Below are 15,056 nucleotides of genomic sequence, written 5' to 3'. Positions count from 1 at the left end.
GTACACGGGTCTCTGCATTCCATCGCGGATACCCAGGCAGATCTCTCTGCAGGACGGGACACCAGCCCGCGGGCCCTGGGCCCCACCGCCTCCGGCTCCCTCAGGAGGCCGCCGAGTGAGCACACCTTCTCCGCGGTGCACGTGGCCCGGGCGCAAGGGGCGGGTCGGCTCGCGCCGCGTGCGGCCGCGCGGCGGCAACTCGAGGCCCCATTGGTCGCGCCGGCGGGCGCCGCGCGGGGCTCGTGCGCCAACGGTCCCCGGGTCCGCGGCGGCGGGGCGCTGGTTGGAGGGGGCAGGGCGGAGCGAAGGCCGCGGCGGGGGGCGGGGGGAGATCGAGAACGGGGTGGGAGAGCCAGGCTCGGCGGGGCGAGGCCCAGGGCCCGGGCGGGGCGATGGAGGAGGCGCTGCTCTCCACCCCCATCAACCCTAACAACTTCCCCGCCAAGCTGTGGCGGCTGGTGAACAGCCCCCGGTACCGCTCGATCCGCTGGGACGGCCGCGGTGAGGGGCTGCTCATCGACCAGCCGCTCTTCGAGGCCGAGCTGCTCAGCCCTCCCGGGGCGGGGGCCGGGGGCGGCGGCGGGGGCGGCGGGGCCGGGGGCGGCGGCGGTGGGGTCGCCGGCGTCGGGGGCGCCGGGGCCGAGCCCGAGCTCTTCAAAACCACCAACTTCACCAGCTTCATCCGCCAGCTCAACCTCTACGGCTTCCGCAAGGTGGTGCTGGGCGGGCCGGGCGCGGCGGGGCCCGGGCCGGGGCCGGGGGGCGGCGGGCCGGCGGGCGACGGGCCGCTCCACCACTTCCACAGCCCGCACTTCCGCCGCGACCAGCCGCAGCTGCTCGTGCACCTCAAGAGGCTCACCAGCGCCAACAAGGCCAAGCTGGCGGCCGGCCTGGAGGTGCCCTGCCGCCCGCCCAACCGCTTCCAGAGGCTCCTCATCACATCGGCCTCGGCCTCGGCCTCCACCTCCCCGCTGCAGCACCAGGAGCCGCCGCCGCCCTCGGGGCCCCGGCCGGAGCCACAGGGTGAGTCCCGCCCCTCCTCGTCTGCCCTCCAGCTGCAGGGCGCTCGGCCGTCGAGGGGGCAACGGCCACGCCCGCGGGCATTTCCTTGGCGGTGGCAGGGAAGCGCCTGGGAGCCGCTGTCGGCCGTGCTTGCCGAGAAGTCGGCCGCGGCCCGGGCATCTGCCCCCTTCCCGCCAGCACCTCTCCTGGACGGGGCCCACGGACGCTGAGGCCTTCTGTGTCCACTGGCGGTCACGGGGACCTCCGCGTTAGTCTGGCTTTTTTGAGTTTTCCTGGAACCCTCGTGGGCTCCAAACCTCTATCGCCATGTATCTACTCGAGACCCGGTCTTTTCACAGCAAACACCTAAAAATAAGTAGGCCTTTGTTGAAGCCCTGGGTCTGGAAGAAACAGAACTGGCTCCTGCGTTCTGATAGGAAGCAGAACAGAGTTCCTATACAGGGTGAGGATATGGCAACTGTCAAGGTGGGAAGGAACAGTCACAGCCGAGAGAACGTAGAACATTTATGCCAGCCCAGGGAAAGTGGTGATCAAGGTATCTTGAGTGGGTGTCTGCCCTTGATGAGCCATGCCGTCTTCCACCCATTGACACATCTAAGAAATCTGGGAAGAAGTGTTCTTGCAGTGATCATATTGTAAGTTCTGGAGTAATGTGTAGAACCGTTGGCGTTATTTATGTAACTTGAAAGCAGAAATATAATAATATATATTCCTGTTTTTACCAGGTATTGCTCATAGGTAGAATGAATTGGCTAAACAGTTCTTTCATAGTAGCTGATTAGACCCAATGCCTATTTAAGGTGTTACGATTAGACACACGTAAAACCAAATTTTCTTTTTTTTTTTTTTACAACTGTCCGGTTTTAGTTAAAAATGATTTTAGAAAGCTCATGTTTACAGCCTTGGAAATTTTCACTGTTGGCTTCAGTCTTTCAGTTTTGAAAAAAGTTTCTATGTGTAAGTCTGTATTTTGTCGTTCTTTAGTTGGTTAGTCGTGTCGGACTCTTTGTGACCCCATGGACTGCAGTATGCCAGGCTTCTCTGTCCTTCACCATCTCCCGGAGCTTACTCAAACTCCTTGAGTCGGAGATGCCATCCAGCCATCTTGTCCTCTGTCATCCTCTTCTCCTGATTTCAGTCTTTCCCAGCATCAGTCTTTTCTAATGAGTCAGCTCTTTGCATTAGGTGGCCAAAGTATTGGAGCTTCAGCATCAGTCCTTCCAATGAATATTCAGGACTGATTTCCTTTAGGATTGACTGGTTTTATCTCCTTGCAGTCCAAAGGACTCTCAAGAGCCTTCTCCAACACCATAGTTTAAAAGCATCACTTCTTCAATACTCAGCCTTCTTTATGGTCCACTCTTACATCCATACATAACGACTGGAAAAACCATAGCTTTGACCAAATGGATCTTTGTTGGCTGAGTAATGTCTCTGCTTTTTAATATGCTGTCTAGGTTGGTCATAGCTTTTCTTCCAAGGAGCAAGTGTCTTTTAATTTCATGGCTGCAGTCACCATCTGCAGTGATTTTGGAGCTGGGAAAAATAGTCTGTCACTGTTTACATTGTTTCCTTCTCTATTTCCCAGGAAGTGATGGGACCAGATACCATGATCTTAGTTTTCTGAATGTTGAGTTTTAAGCCAGCTTTTTTTCACTCCTTTCACTTTCATCAAGAGGCTCTTTAGTTCCTCTTTGCTTTCTGCCATAAGTGTGATGTCATCTGCATATCTGAATTATTGATAATTCTCCCGGCAATCTTGATTCCAGCTTGTGGAATCCAGCCTGGCATTTCACATGATGTACTCTGCATAGAAGTTAAATAAACAGGGTGACAATATACAGCCTTGACATACTCCTTTTCCAATTTGGAACCAGTCCATTGTTCCATGTCTGGTTCTAACTGTTGCTTCTTGACCTGCATACAGGTTTCTCAGGAGGCAGGTCAGGCGGTCTGGTATTCCCTCCCATCTCTTGAAGAATTTTCTACAGTGTGTTGTGATCCACACAATCAAAGGCTTAGCATAGTAGCAGAAGTAGATGTTTTTCTGAATTCTCTTGCTTTTTCTATGATCCAGTGGTTGTTGGCAATTTGATCTCTGGTTCCTCTGCCTTTTCTAAATCCAGCTTGAACATCTAGAAATTCTCAGTTCACGTATTGTGTTGAAGCCTAGCTTGGAGAATTTTGAGCGTTACTTTGCTGGCCTGTGAGATGAGTGTAATTGTGCGGTAGTTTGAACATTTTCTGGCACTGCCTTTCTTTGGGATTGGAATGAAAACACCTTTTCTGGTCCTGAGGCCACTGCTGAGTTTTCCAAATTTGCTGGCATATTGAGTGCAGCACTTTCACAGCAGCATCTTGTAGGATTTGAAATAGCTCAACTGGAATTCCATCACCTCCACTAGCTTTGTTCATAGTGATGCTTCCTAAGGCCCACTTGACTTTGCACTCAGGATGTCTGGCTCTAGGTGAGTGATCGCACCGTTGTGGTTATCTGGGTTGTGAAGAACTTTTTTGTACAGTTCTTCTGTGTATGCTTGTCACCTCTTCTTAATATCTTATGCTTCTGTTAGATCCATACCGTTTCTGTCCTTTATTATGCCCATCTTTACACGCAAGTCTATGTTTACTCAAACTTAAAAAGCTCTCTGTAATAGAAAGTTACTTTGACTTTTAAAATTATTTTCAACTTGATTTCTAATACCCTCCCCCTTCTTCCAGGAAGATGAGGGTGACAATATTCCCTTTTCTTGTTTAAAGAGTGGGTGATGTGCAACAGCATACCAAGAAAGCAATAGGATATAATAATGAGAATTCATTCTTTACCTTCAACTAGGAGAGTAATAGAGACGTTTTCATCATGTAACAGAGATTTAACATAAAAGTGTCTGGCTTACTTTTCAGTTATGGGAAAATTTTAAATATACAAATAAAAGTAACACAGTGTTCAGTTTAATGTGATCCCAGGGTAAGGAATGAGCAATCTTCATTTGGAATTTAGAAGATGGATTATGTTGTGTATCTGTGGAGTTTAGAAGATAAGGGATTAGGTTAGAGTTCTAGGAACTAGTTGGAAAAGTAGCAGTGGCATAGGAATGTTCTAAAGGAATTCTAAAGGAATATTAAGCCGTTTACTTCCATGCAATGTCCATTGATTTTGGTGGGGAATCAAATGGAGAAAGGCAGTGGATACAATACCTTGGCATTCATTTAGATACTTGTTTTTTCAGATTGTGTATCTGGTGGGCATAAGGAGAAAAGACTGAAAATGTGTTCTTGGGAAAAACAGGATCACTACTTCAAAGAAAGAAACACACATGCATACATAGAGACCAATTCTTGCTCACTTTTTCCTCTTCTCTGATTTCTTTTATCCCTGCCCTATCCTACACCCAGTTGTAGTTTAAGTATAGAGTTCATTTCAGTTGAAGAAGCACAGGGCCTATGTAGGATCTGATTTTCCTCACTTATAGTTCAGTTGGTCAGCATTTTAAAGATTATTTGTTGAAAAACATAAATTTAATTCATAGCTAATTTTGGTATCACTAATCCATCAGTTCATATATACCTCCATTATCATAGTTTTCATACATTTCATACATTCTGCCTGTTGGTATGTATAGAAAATGTGTCAAGTGTGGATTGTCCACAGCATAGACTTGGTTCACTAGGAAGTTGTGTTACTGATTTGGGTGGAATGTAATTCTAAGTTTAAGAATATAGGTCCAACTTTGTCTTGCTTTATTTCCATGTTCTCAGTCCTTGGTTCTTCTCTTTAGGCTCACTAATTTTTATTCTGCTTAATTCTTGCATTGATTATATGCCTGACTATACTGCTCCTTCCTCATTTCCCTTTTGTGTTCTGTGTTCTACTGCAGCTTCTGATTTAAATACTTCTCTTTTGCAGTAGAATCCTCTGTGTTAGGACCTGGTTCTTTTACCTAGATCTATTGAGCTAGTTGTCCTGTTCACTTTCTGAGAATGTTGTTCAGTCGGTAAGGCGTGTCTGACTCTCTGCGACCCTATGAACTGCAACATGCCAGACTTCCCTGGCCTTCACTTTCTCCCGGAGTTTGCTCAAACTCATGTTCATTGAGTCGGTGATGCCATCCAACCCTCTTATCCTCTGTACTTGATAAGAAATGTGAGGGTCACATGTTTTTCCTTTTTTGTTTGCCCACTATTGTTATCTTGCTTTTATTGGCAGTTTATTTCATAATATTTGTTAAAGCTTTCTAAACTTAACTCTCAAGAACCAAGTTTTGGGAAAGAGGCAATTTCTCTCCTAGGGACTGATTAGCTTAGATTCACTTTTACAGATGGAATAGAAAGAACAACAGAAATTCAGTCTGCCTTACATTTTTAGGATCCTGGATTTAAGCTTTGCTAAATATATATCTTAGATGTCCTGAAGACATGTAGGTGATGTTCTATAAAGTTGGTAGACTAGTACCCTACGAAGTAACCTCTAACAGAAGAATAAGAGCTGAACATGTTTTAGTTCTTAATTAAAAAAAAAAAAAGTCCTTCTAATTTGTGTCCTGTGTCCTTACATTAGCAGCATCTAAAATATTTAAATATTTGTGCATCACTCAGAATTTATCATAGTAGAAGTAGAATTGTATTTTAATTCAGATCTCAATTAGAATTTGAGAAATCAGGGTAGAGTATTCTTTAATTATCTGTTGTTATTGACAGTCTGAAAATTCATCAACATTTAACCTTAAAGAGGGTAAAGAAGGGTTAGTGAGCTATTCCACACTCTAGCAATATAAAGTTTTAGCATCCAAGAAAAAAAAATAACAAGTGATGGGCAGTTTGGGATCTCACAAACAAAAAATGTTTCTTCAGGTCTTAAAGCAAAGAATTGTCAGTGGTAGTTCAAAGTGTGTATACATGTGTTTGCTAGTCAGCATAAAAACTATTTTGTATTTTAAAGAAAAGTAGTTTTTAAGAGGTGTATCATTTAAATACATTTAATCTTCTGAATGAGATTTTTTTGTCCATTAGATTATTTTCTCCATTAGCTCTTGATTTCCAGAATTGTTTTTTGTTTCTTATTTTAAACTTTTTACTTTATGTTGGAGTATAGCCAATTACCAGTGTTGGGACGCTTTCAGGTGAGCAGCAGAGAGACTCAGTGATCCATATACATGCATCCATTTGCCTCTAAACTCCCTTTCCATCCAGACTGCCACGTGACATGGAGCAGTGTTCCCTGTGCGACACGATAGGTCCATTTTAAATACAGCAGTGTGTACACATCTGCCTCAAACTCCTGTGTTTGTTTATTTTTGGCATTAGTGCTTTATTCTTTTTAAATTCTAAGAGTTTATTTGAGCAAAGTCAATTTGAATCAGGCAGTGCCAAAACCAGAAGTGGTTATGAGCACTTACGAATGCTTCATTCTTTAGAAGAACTCAAACAGTATAGGAACTCTAGAACAGAAGATGTATAACAGGTTTAAATATTTGGAAAAGTAGGTATGTGAGTGCCATCTTTAGTAGATGAGTAGCACGTAAATTAGACTTTCCCTCTGTTTTATAGATTACATAGTTTTTGTATATATTTTATTTATATAGATATAGTTTAATACAACAAAAACAAATTGAAAAGGCTTTGTGAACCATGTAATTTAATAGGTAAAATCCTTCCTAGGAATAAATTAGGCTAGCTTTATCTTCAAGAACCACAGTCTTTAAAATAAGTTCAGCTTGCAACTTTTATATTTTCCTTTTCTTCATTATGTAGTATTGCTCTTTCTCTCTCTTCCTCATCTCCACTGATTAACTCCTTTCTACCTTGTTAGGTAAGGAAAAGCAAATCTAGGAATCTCTTGTCCTGAGTGTGTGGATTTTTTTTTTTTTTTGAGTGTGTGGATTTTTAATACTCTCCAGGTGATTCAAATGTAAATCAATGTTTGAGAGCCATTGATATCTAGGAAGGGACTAGAGATACTCTGAAGAAGAAGAGACCATGGAAAATTTTTGATTCAGGAATGAACAAGTCAGAGTTTCCAAGCTTGACTTTTCTGCAAAGATTGTTACTAAAATTTTTTTTAAAATTGAAAGGGAGCGAAGAACATGAAATTTCTTTTTGTGGTATAATTTTTATTTTTTCCATACTTATATCTTTCATGAATATGGTTGAGTGCTTATTTTTGTACCTGTTATTAAGATTACTAAATGATTTGAAAGACCAAATGGAATTTCTAAAGCTTCTAGGAAATACCGATAGTTTACTGGTTGGGAAAATCTGGGTTAGTCAGTTGAGGTGAAAGGTAAGATGACATTTAACCTTTGATTTAATGTTAGAGTTTGGCCACTTTGTCTCTTATCACAATCATATTGACAACCAAACAAAATTTGTTTGATTATTTTTTTAGCGTTATATTTGTAATTTCATATTCTGTATTCTGAACTTGTTTTTACCAATAAATTTCTGTTGTGCTGAGAATGGCTGGGAACTCAGCATATTCACAAGTGAAGAGTAGTGTGTATTTTGTGACTTTTGGTTTACTACATCTGGTGGTGTAATATAAAATTAGTAAATGTGCTCTTCCTCTTTTATACAGGACCAGTGGCTGTAGGACAATTTCACCGGTCGTTCCGGCGAGATAGTCTGTCTCCTTACTCCTACGTATCAACTTCATCCCACAACCACAGTACTTTTCCTCTGAAAGGTTTAGATCGGACCCCGCTCCCTCCTAGAACGTGGCCGAACTCTCTTGGAATGCACCCAGGACAAGTGGAAACGTCTCCCACTTTTTCAGATAAAGGGGTTCCATTTCCTGTACTACAGAGGTTTCCAACTGAGGTCACGTATACCCTGCAGCCCAGTGCCACATCCGTACACGTTCAGCAAGGTCCTCAAACAATGGTCAGCTCCTCCCAAAAGTACAGTACCTACACGCCCTCAGCGCAGTACTCCCAAGCCTACTATCCAACAGGTATGAGAAATTCAAGTTCAGTGGCTTCTTTTAAGGTACTTGATAATGAGAACTTATATTTTTAAATGCATTTTTGTATGCATAAACAAAAATAGGAATATGCATCTAAGAAATGTCAAAGATTTCTCATGAGTACTCATTTTTTTAGCAATATGTGAAATTTCATTGTGTTCTTAAAGGCTGTAAAAATTGTTGGCACACAGAAGTGTATGTTTTTAGTGAAACTTTGGTATCCTCAAAATATGTTCTGGTAAGACTTAGTACACCAGATCTTGGTATAACACTGTTCTTGGTGTAGTAGTTTTTTGTGGGTTTTTTCTTTTAGAAAAAAATACTTATATTACATATTATTTTTTAGTTATATAGGTGAGACTGCCTCATAATGAAATCATCTTAGTATCTCAGTAATGAAGTTTAAAAAAGAGCCTACTCACCATCTCTTAAGACTAAATTACATTCTTTTAATAAAAATGCCATGGTGTGGTTTGCAATGCAGTCCTTGCAGAGTTAATCTCAGCCAGCGAACAGCTGGGAGTAGCTGAGAGAAGAGCCTGGCAACTGACCTAGAGCCCAGCCAAGGGCGTGGAGGACCTGCCAGTAGGGCTCAGGCCACTCGGTGGGAATCCATGTGATAGTGACCGTGCATTTTGCTTCTTGGGGCCAGGGGATGTCTTTGCAGGGATACATCTTTGCAGAATGATAATGTTACCATTTAGTTAAAAACAATTTATTGTTTTGCAGAAGCACCATAGAGGTGATGTGTGTTTTCATTAGTGTTTACAAAGAATGATGAAAAGGGGCAATAGAAAAAAGTCAAGGGTCAAGGCTTTCAGAGAAGACCCAGAAGAGGAAAAAGGGGGCAGTCCTTTGCCCTTTGAACTAAGAGTGTAGGCATATTAATTAGGTACAGCTGGAAGCAGTCTTCAGCAGTATTTTTGTTAGACCACTCTTCCCAGGCAGGCCGAAATCAAAAACTAAAATAAGTGGGAGGCATGTAAATTAGGTAAGGGAGTTAAATGATTGGTTGTCCTTTAAAAGCTATAAATTTGAAAACTGTTCCATTTATAGTAATGCTGGTAATATCCAACCATATTTATTTATTATTGGCTCATTGCGTTCTACCTAAATTTTACAGACAGTAAAAGGGATTGCTTTATTTTCTCAAAGCACTTAAGTTCAATAATATCAAAATAATAAAACCAGAGGTTAAATTAAATTGAGTTTTATAGATTTTTGGAGCTACTACTGTTTCGGTGGATGGAGAAGAATAAAGGAAGAAATTATATGGAGTAAGATGATATAGCACTTCTAATCATTTGCCTATTAGAAATTAAAAAATCTTTTTTTTAAACCTTATATATAAAGAAAGTGGAGGCCTAATTCTTTTTTTCCCCAGACTTTCAGCTAATTCTTTGAAGAATAAAAATATCTGGGTGATCTTGAAAGCTAGAAGATGACATTTTATGTTATATATCTTATGTATAGCAACAAATAGTGTCAGATCTTTCCTGAGGGATTTTTAATCAATATTTTAATAAATTAGGCATTTCTATCTAAATTATAATTTGGCTGCATTCCCTAAATATGCATAGAATATATATATATATATACACACACACACACATAAGAGAGAGACAGTCTGTCTTTCTTACACTTGCTTTACGTGATGTAACCCATCTACTGGACAACACCCCGTCTCTCTTCCTTTTAGCAATGAATGTTTCTCTTTCTTTTCCTAACCTCCCTTAAATGCCCCTCCTCTACACTACTAAAGACTCAAAAACTTCTGGGGAGTTGAAATTCAGAAGGACTACCACAGAGAGAGAAATGTGCTTGGCCTTCTAACTTGGAATTTTGGAGAAATTTTCCTATGTACATATTAGATATGGTGGTTAGTTTCCATGTTACTATTACTGCTGCAGTTAAGGTACGGATGGTTATAGTCTGGCTTAGGAGCCAGACTAGCCTGTATGATGATGTTTCTACGGGAAAATGTATTCCAAGTTCTGAACAATCCTCTTAGAAACTCCTAGTTCTAAATTTTATGAGAACTAGTTGTATGTTACTAGAAAATACTACAAATAGTTAATATTATTCATTTGTTATAGAAGTACTATTTGTTAAATTATTACAATTTAGGATCTATGTCATTTAAAAATGTTTTGCGTTAGTTTGGATTTAAATTATAAATAAATTTATTGATTTAATAATTACATTGAAAATTGTCTCTAGGAGTCCAAGATAAGGACTAGGAAAGAGACACATTAAAAGAACAAGTGCTGCTGATGTTTTGATACTATAGAGTGCATATGAAATAGAATCTTGCGTTATCTGAATTTTTGTTTTGTCTTCTTTGATATGGATGATTGAAATTACTGTGAAGGTTCTGAGGTTATGAGAAAAAGAAAAATCTCATGATTTCATGATGAATTCTAATATATAGAGTAGTTCTATGATATAAAGTAGGCAAAATTGCTTTGAACATTCTGAAGTACTATAGAAATAAAAAGTTGTATTGTGAAATACAAAAGACCTGCTATGGAAGGAAAAGAAAATACCAAAGAAATAACTGTACAAGTGCTTAATTCCTCCAAATCTCAGGTGAAGGAGGCAAAACGTAGTGAGCAGTTTAACCAATATTTAGTGAATACCTGTTTGTGAAGGGCTCTACAAATGACTTTACCAAAGTTAAGTAGAATACTACTCTCAGAGGCAGGATAATAATCACTCTCAATCCAGCTCTCCAAATCCTAATAAAGTAACTAAGTTTGGAATAATGGTCATACTTTTATCCTTTCAAAGTAAACTATGTGACTTGAGATTTGAATCAAATTTTAGTAAAAAAAACAATACTCGACTTCATTTAAAAATCAGTTATATTGAAAATAAACTTGGATGTGGTCTTCATGTGGTATAACCAGTAAAATTTGTATTTTGTAATATTTCGTAAATTATTTCTCTAGTAAAGCCAAGATTTGAGACTAAAAAACTGCTCTCAGACTGACTCATAAATGGACTCACCTGACTGATTTCTTACATTTGTCTTTCCTCTCTTGAAGCATCTGTTTTCTTTGCCTAGCTCATTTACATTTTTTCCACTCTTAACCCCTTCTTCAAAGACAAAATGTTATAGATCCACCATTAGTGGACTCTCTCTACTCTTGCCCGGTCTTGAATTCAGCTTTCTTCTCTAATGCTGTTTTCAGGGTGCTACTATAATTTAATTTCCCTTTTTTATAAGAAACTTTATTTTAGACCTTTTTGTTTTGCTCGTTCTGTGTGTATTTGAACATACATAAGAATATTAGTATATTCATATTTATATATAGAATCCTGTATTGAGGAATTGTTTTCCTTTGACTCATGTTGTAATGCTGAACTGATTCAAAGCTAACTTTGACTTTTTTCCCCAAGTTAAGTTTTAAGCTCAAAGCAGTGATTGGTGATTTGTAGCTGCCCTTTATCTCGTATTTTATGTAACATATTTGTGTAGCAGTCACTGTGACCAGGTACTATGCTGAGTGCTTTCCAAGTGTTAATTCATTTAATCCTCAGAACAGCTTGGTGAGCTCGGGGATGTAGTCATCCTCATTTTAGAGGTTAGACTCAGAAGCACAGCTCAGCACAGGAAGCGCCAGGAACCCCGTCTAGGCAGATTCTCTCGAGCGCATTCGCTCGGCCATCATGTTCTGCTTGCTGCCGCCCGCCTGCTTGTAATACAGAGAGGACATTTGGTTTGGTTTGTTTTTCTTTTGAGAGACTCTTCTCTGATAGACCTCTTCCCCGGAGTCAGTCCTTCCAGAGAGGGTAGGTGACAGACGCTGGTCGGGGGACCTCGCCATCTGTGCTGCCGACGGCGGGGCACTGACGCTGGGCTGTTGACTCCCTCTGCTGGAGCAGAGGCAGACTCCATCCAGCTGCTGGAGTGGGCCTTCGTCTGCAGCTGTGTCTGACTCATTCCCGCATCCCCCGCGCCTGGCGCAGTGCTGGGCCGCCGTGGGCTCTCAGTAAATATTCATGGAGTAAACGAAGTAATTCTAGCCTCAGCTTTGCAGTTAGTCATCTGATGGACATTGTGACATTCTGTGGATTATTTCATGTCACTCAGTTTCAATTTCCCTTTCCAAAAAGTGGCAGTAATAGTTTGGGTCTGGGATTAAGTGAATTAATGTATAGAATTTGAATATATTTAAGACACTTAAAAACTTTATATTTACATATAAAGGATAACATATTTTATTTTTATTTTATTTTTTAGTTTTATTTATTTATTTGTTTTATATTGTAGTAGTTTTTGTCATACATTGACATGAATCAGCCATGGATTTACATGTATTCCCCATCCGGGTCCCCCCTCCCACCTCCCTCTCCACCCGATCCCTCTGGGTCTTCCCAGTGCACCAGGCCCGAGCACTTGTCTCATGCATCCAACCTGGGCTGGTGATCTGTTTCACCCTAGATGATATACATGTTTCGATGCTGTTCTCTTGAAACATCCCACCCTCGCCTTCTCCCACAGAGTCCAAAAGTCTGTTCTGTACATCTGTGTCTCTTTTTCTGTTTTGCATATAGGGTTATCATTACCATCTTTCTAAATTCCATATATATGTGTTAGTATACTGTAATGGTCTTTATCTTTCTGGCTTACTTCACTCTGTATAATGGGCTCCAGTTTCATCCATCTCATTAGAACTGATTCAAATGAATTCTTTTTAATGGCTGAGTAATATTCCATGGTGTATATGTCCCACAGCTTCCTCATCCATTCGTCTGCTGATGGGCATCTAGGTTGCTTCCATGTCCTGGCTATTATAAACAGTGAAAAATTTGAAAAGCTATATTTCAAATGAGCCTAGCTACTAATACTTTAAAGGCTGACTGAAGTGATTTATAAGAATATACCCTTCTCATGAAGGTGCATGTGTTTTATTATTTAAAAAATTTTCTGAATTGACTCTTGGGCAAAGAAGGTTGATTTATTACTGTTTTGAAGTACATTAAATTTTAAACATTTGATCTTTAGGCTTTTCATTCTACATAATGTACATAAACAAGTATAGAATATGAAGTTATAAGAACTTTCTGATGCTCTGGGAGCCTGTATTTTCAGTTTCTCTGGTGAGGTCTCATTTTGTTCTTATGGAGAGAGGGACTTGGTGTAGATACAGTAGAAGGATTTTTAAGCAAAAGCACAATTATATTTTATTTTCATTGAGGTAAAATATGTAAGATTGACCATTTTATCCATTTTTAAGTGTACAGCTCTGTGGCATTAAATACATTCACATTGTTGTACTAGCATCACCACCATCCTTTTCTAGAACGTTTTTGTCTTTCCCCAGCTGAAACTCTGTACCCAGTAAACACTTAACTTCACATTCCCCTCTCGCCATCTTGTGGCGACTGCTGTCCTGCTTTCTGTCTTGAAAAATCGATAACTCTAGGAACATCATATGAGGGCAATCATATATTTGTCCTTTTGTGATTGGCATCTTTCACTTGTTCCAAGTCATTGATATTGTGGCATGAATCAAAATCTCCTTCCTTTAAATGCTGAATAATTTTCTGAAATTTCTGTATTTACAGACCACATTTTATCAGTTCACCTGTTGATAGACACTGGGTTGCTTCCACCTTTTGGCCATTGGTGCTCTGAACTTGGTTCTACAATAATATGTTCTGCTTTGACTTCTTATGGTTATAGACTCGAATACCATTTCTTTACCTCACTGTAGATGAGGAGATGTTTAGGTTCTAGTTGCTGTAGTACCTTACCTTGAAATTAACTTTACTATTAGGATATTTTTCCTTTTGAGTGTTTCTTCGCTGTTGATACTGTACTATTCCAGAATAGCTTCAAGCCCAAAACATTTTAATTATAAATTTGAATTACCTACATTGGATAAAGTGTATGAACTTGTTTTCCTAACCTATAATGGATGTGAAAATTTCTACCTTTAGATAAATTTTTAGTAATCTATTTTTACCATAAAAAATGTCATCAACTCTTATATTTGAAATAGAAATTGTTCACTATTTCCACCTTTTTATTCTACATGCGATTCAGTGCCTTAAATGAACACTGCCTTCAGAAAGATACTGAAGGATCTTTATGGAGATGAATGTGTCTTCATAGTGATAAACTCAGTTTTAGAAGTGTTAGTACTTTCACAGTGCTTTCCTAATGCCCATTAGATTAATTTGTCATGTATGAAGCACACAGTTGTATTTTTATAACTATATTTTCATGTCTAGTGAACCTATTAATACTTTGCTTTGTTCTGGTTTGTTGAGTGTATGAAGTAGGACTGAACTGGTAAGGAAATAGCCATTGAGAGTCTTTTTGGATTACCTATTCACCTCCCTTTCTTCATGCAGGTACCTTTCTATTTTCCATTTGTAACTGGACACTTTAAAGGACAGTCACTATTTTGCTGTTTCCTTAGATACCAAATCAGCTATCAACTATATATTAATATATTCACTTGTATGTTATATTTTATTGTTGTATATTCTATTTTATTTTTTCAAGAAACTTACTTTAAGGTACACTTTAACACCTATTCATAATGGGTAAACAGTGGCGTCAGATTGATTATAGCACTATCGGAAAAATAAAGCTAATACCTTTCATTGATTTATTTGTAACAGAACACTTCTTTGGTGCCCTGATGGGTGAAACATCCCTTGCAGGAGGAAATGGCAACTCACTCCAGCATTCTTGCCTGGAAAATTCCACGGACAGAGGAGCCTAAGGAGCTGCAGTCCGTGGGTTCACAAAGAGCCCGACATGACTGGGCACACACACGCGATAGGTGAAAATCTACAGCTCCTGACTGAGTCCTTTCTGCCACTAGGGGGCAGTTTTCCTTAGCTGTTAAAACTGGAAAAAGATCCGTTTTTTTTCAGTTTCAGCAAACCCTGCAGACCCCTCCTTAGCTTTTTGGATTTAACTTATTTCCCAAGGTATTTATGCTTTTAAATATTCTGGGAAACCAAATTCCAATCCAAAAATTTTTAATTGTGTATTTAAATAATCTCCAAGGATATGGGAAGTGACAACTGCTTGAATTTTATGTGGCCA

At 40.1% G+C, this 15,056-nt stretch overlaps 1 protein-coding gene across 1 annotated transcript in view; it reads left to right on the top strand.

The window, feature by feature from the left end:
* Window positions 1–366: 366 nt before the first annotated feature.
* The window catches only part of HSF5 (heat shock transcription factor 5), a 49,657-nt gene continuing 34,967 nt past the window's right edge, over window positions 367–15,056 (top strand). Inside the window, exons 1-2 of the mRNA XM_020908275.2 lie at window positions 367–1,023; window positions 7,598–7,972. Coding sequence (XP_020763934.2) covers window positions 393–1,023; window positions 7,598–7,972 — 1,006 coding nt within the window. The 5' untranslated portion in view covers window positions 367–392. The remainder of the gene's footprint in view (window positions 1,024–7,597; window positions 7,973–15,056) is intronic.

The sequence above is a fragment of the Odocoileus virginianus genome, chromosome 17, assembly GCF_023699985.2.
Source record: "Odocoileus virginianus isolate 20LAN1187 ecotype Illinois chromosome 17, Ovbor_1.2, whole genome shotgun sequence".
Classification (NCBI taxonomy): Eukaryota; Metazoa; Chordata; class Mammalia; order Artiodactyla; family Cervidae; genus Odocoileus; species Odocoileus virginianus.
This window is presented reverse-complemented; position numbering and strand designations above follow the sequence as displayed.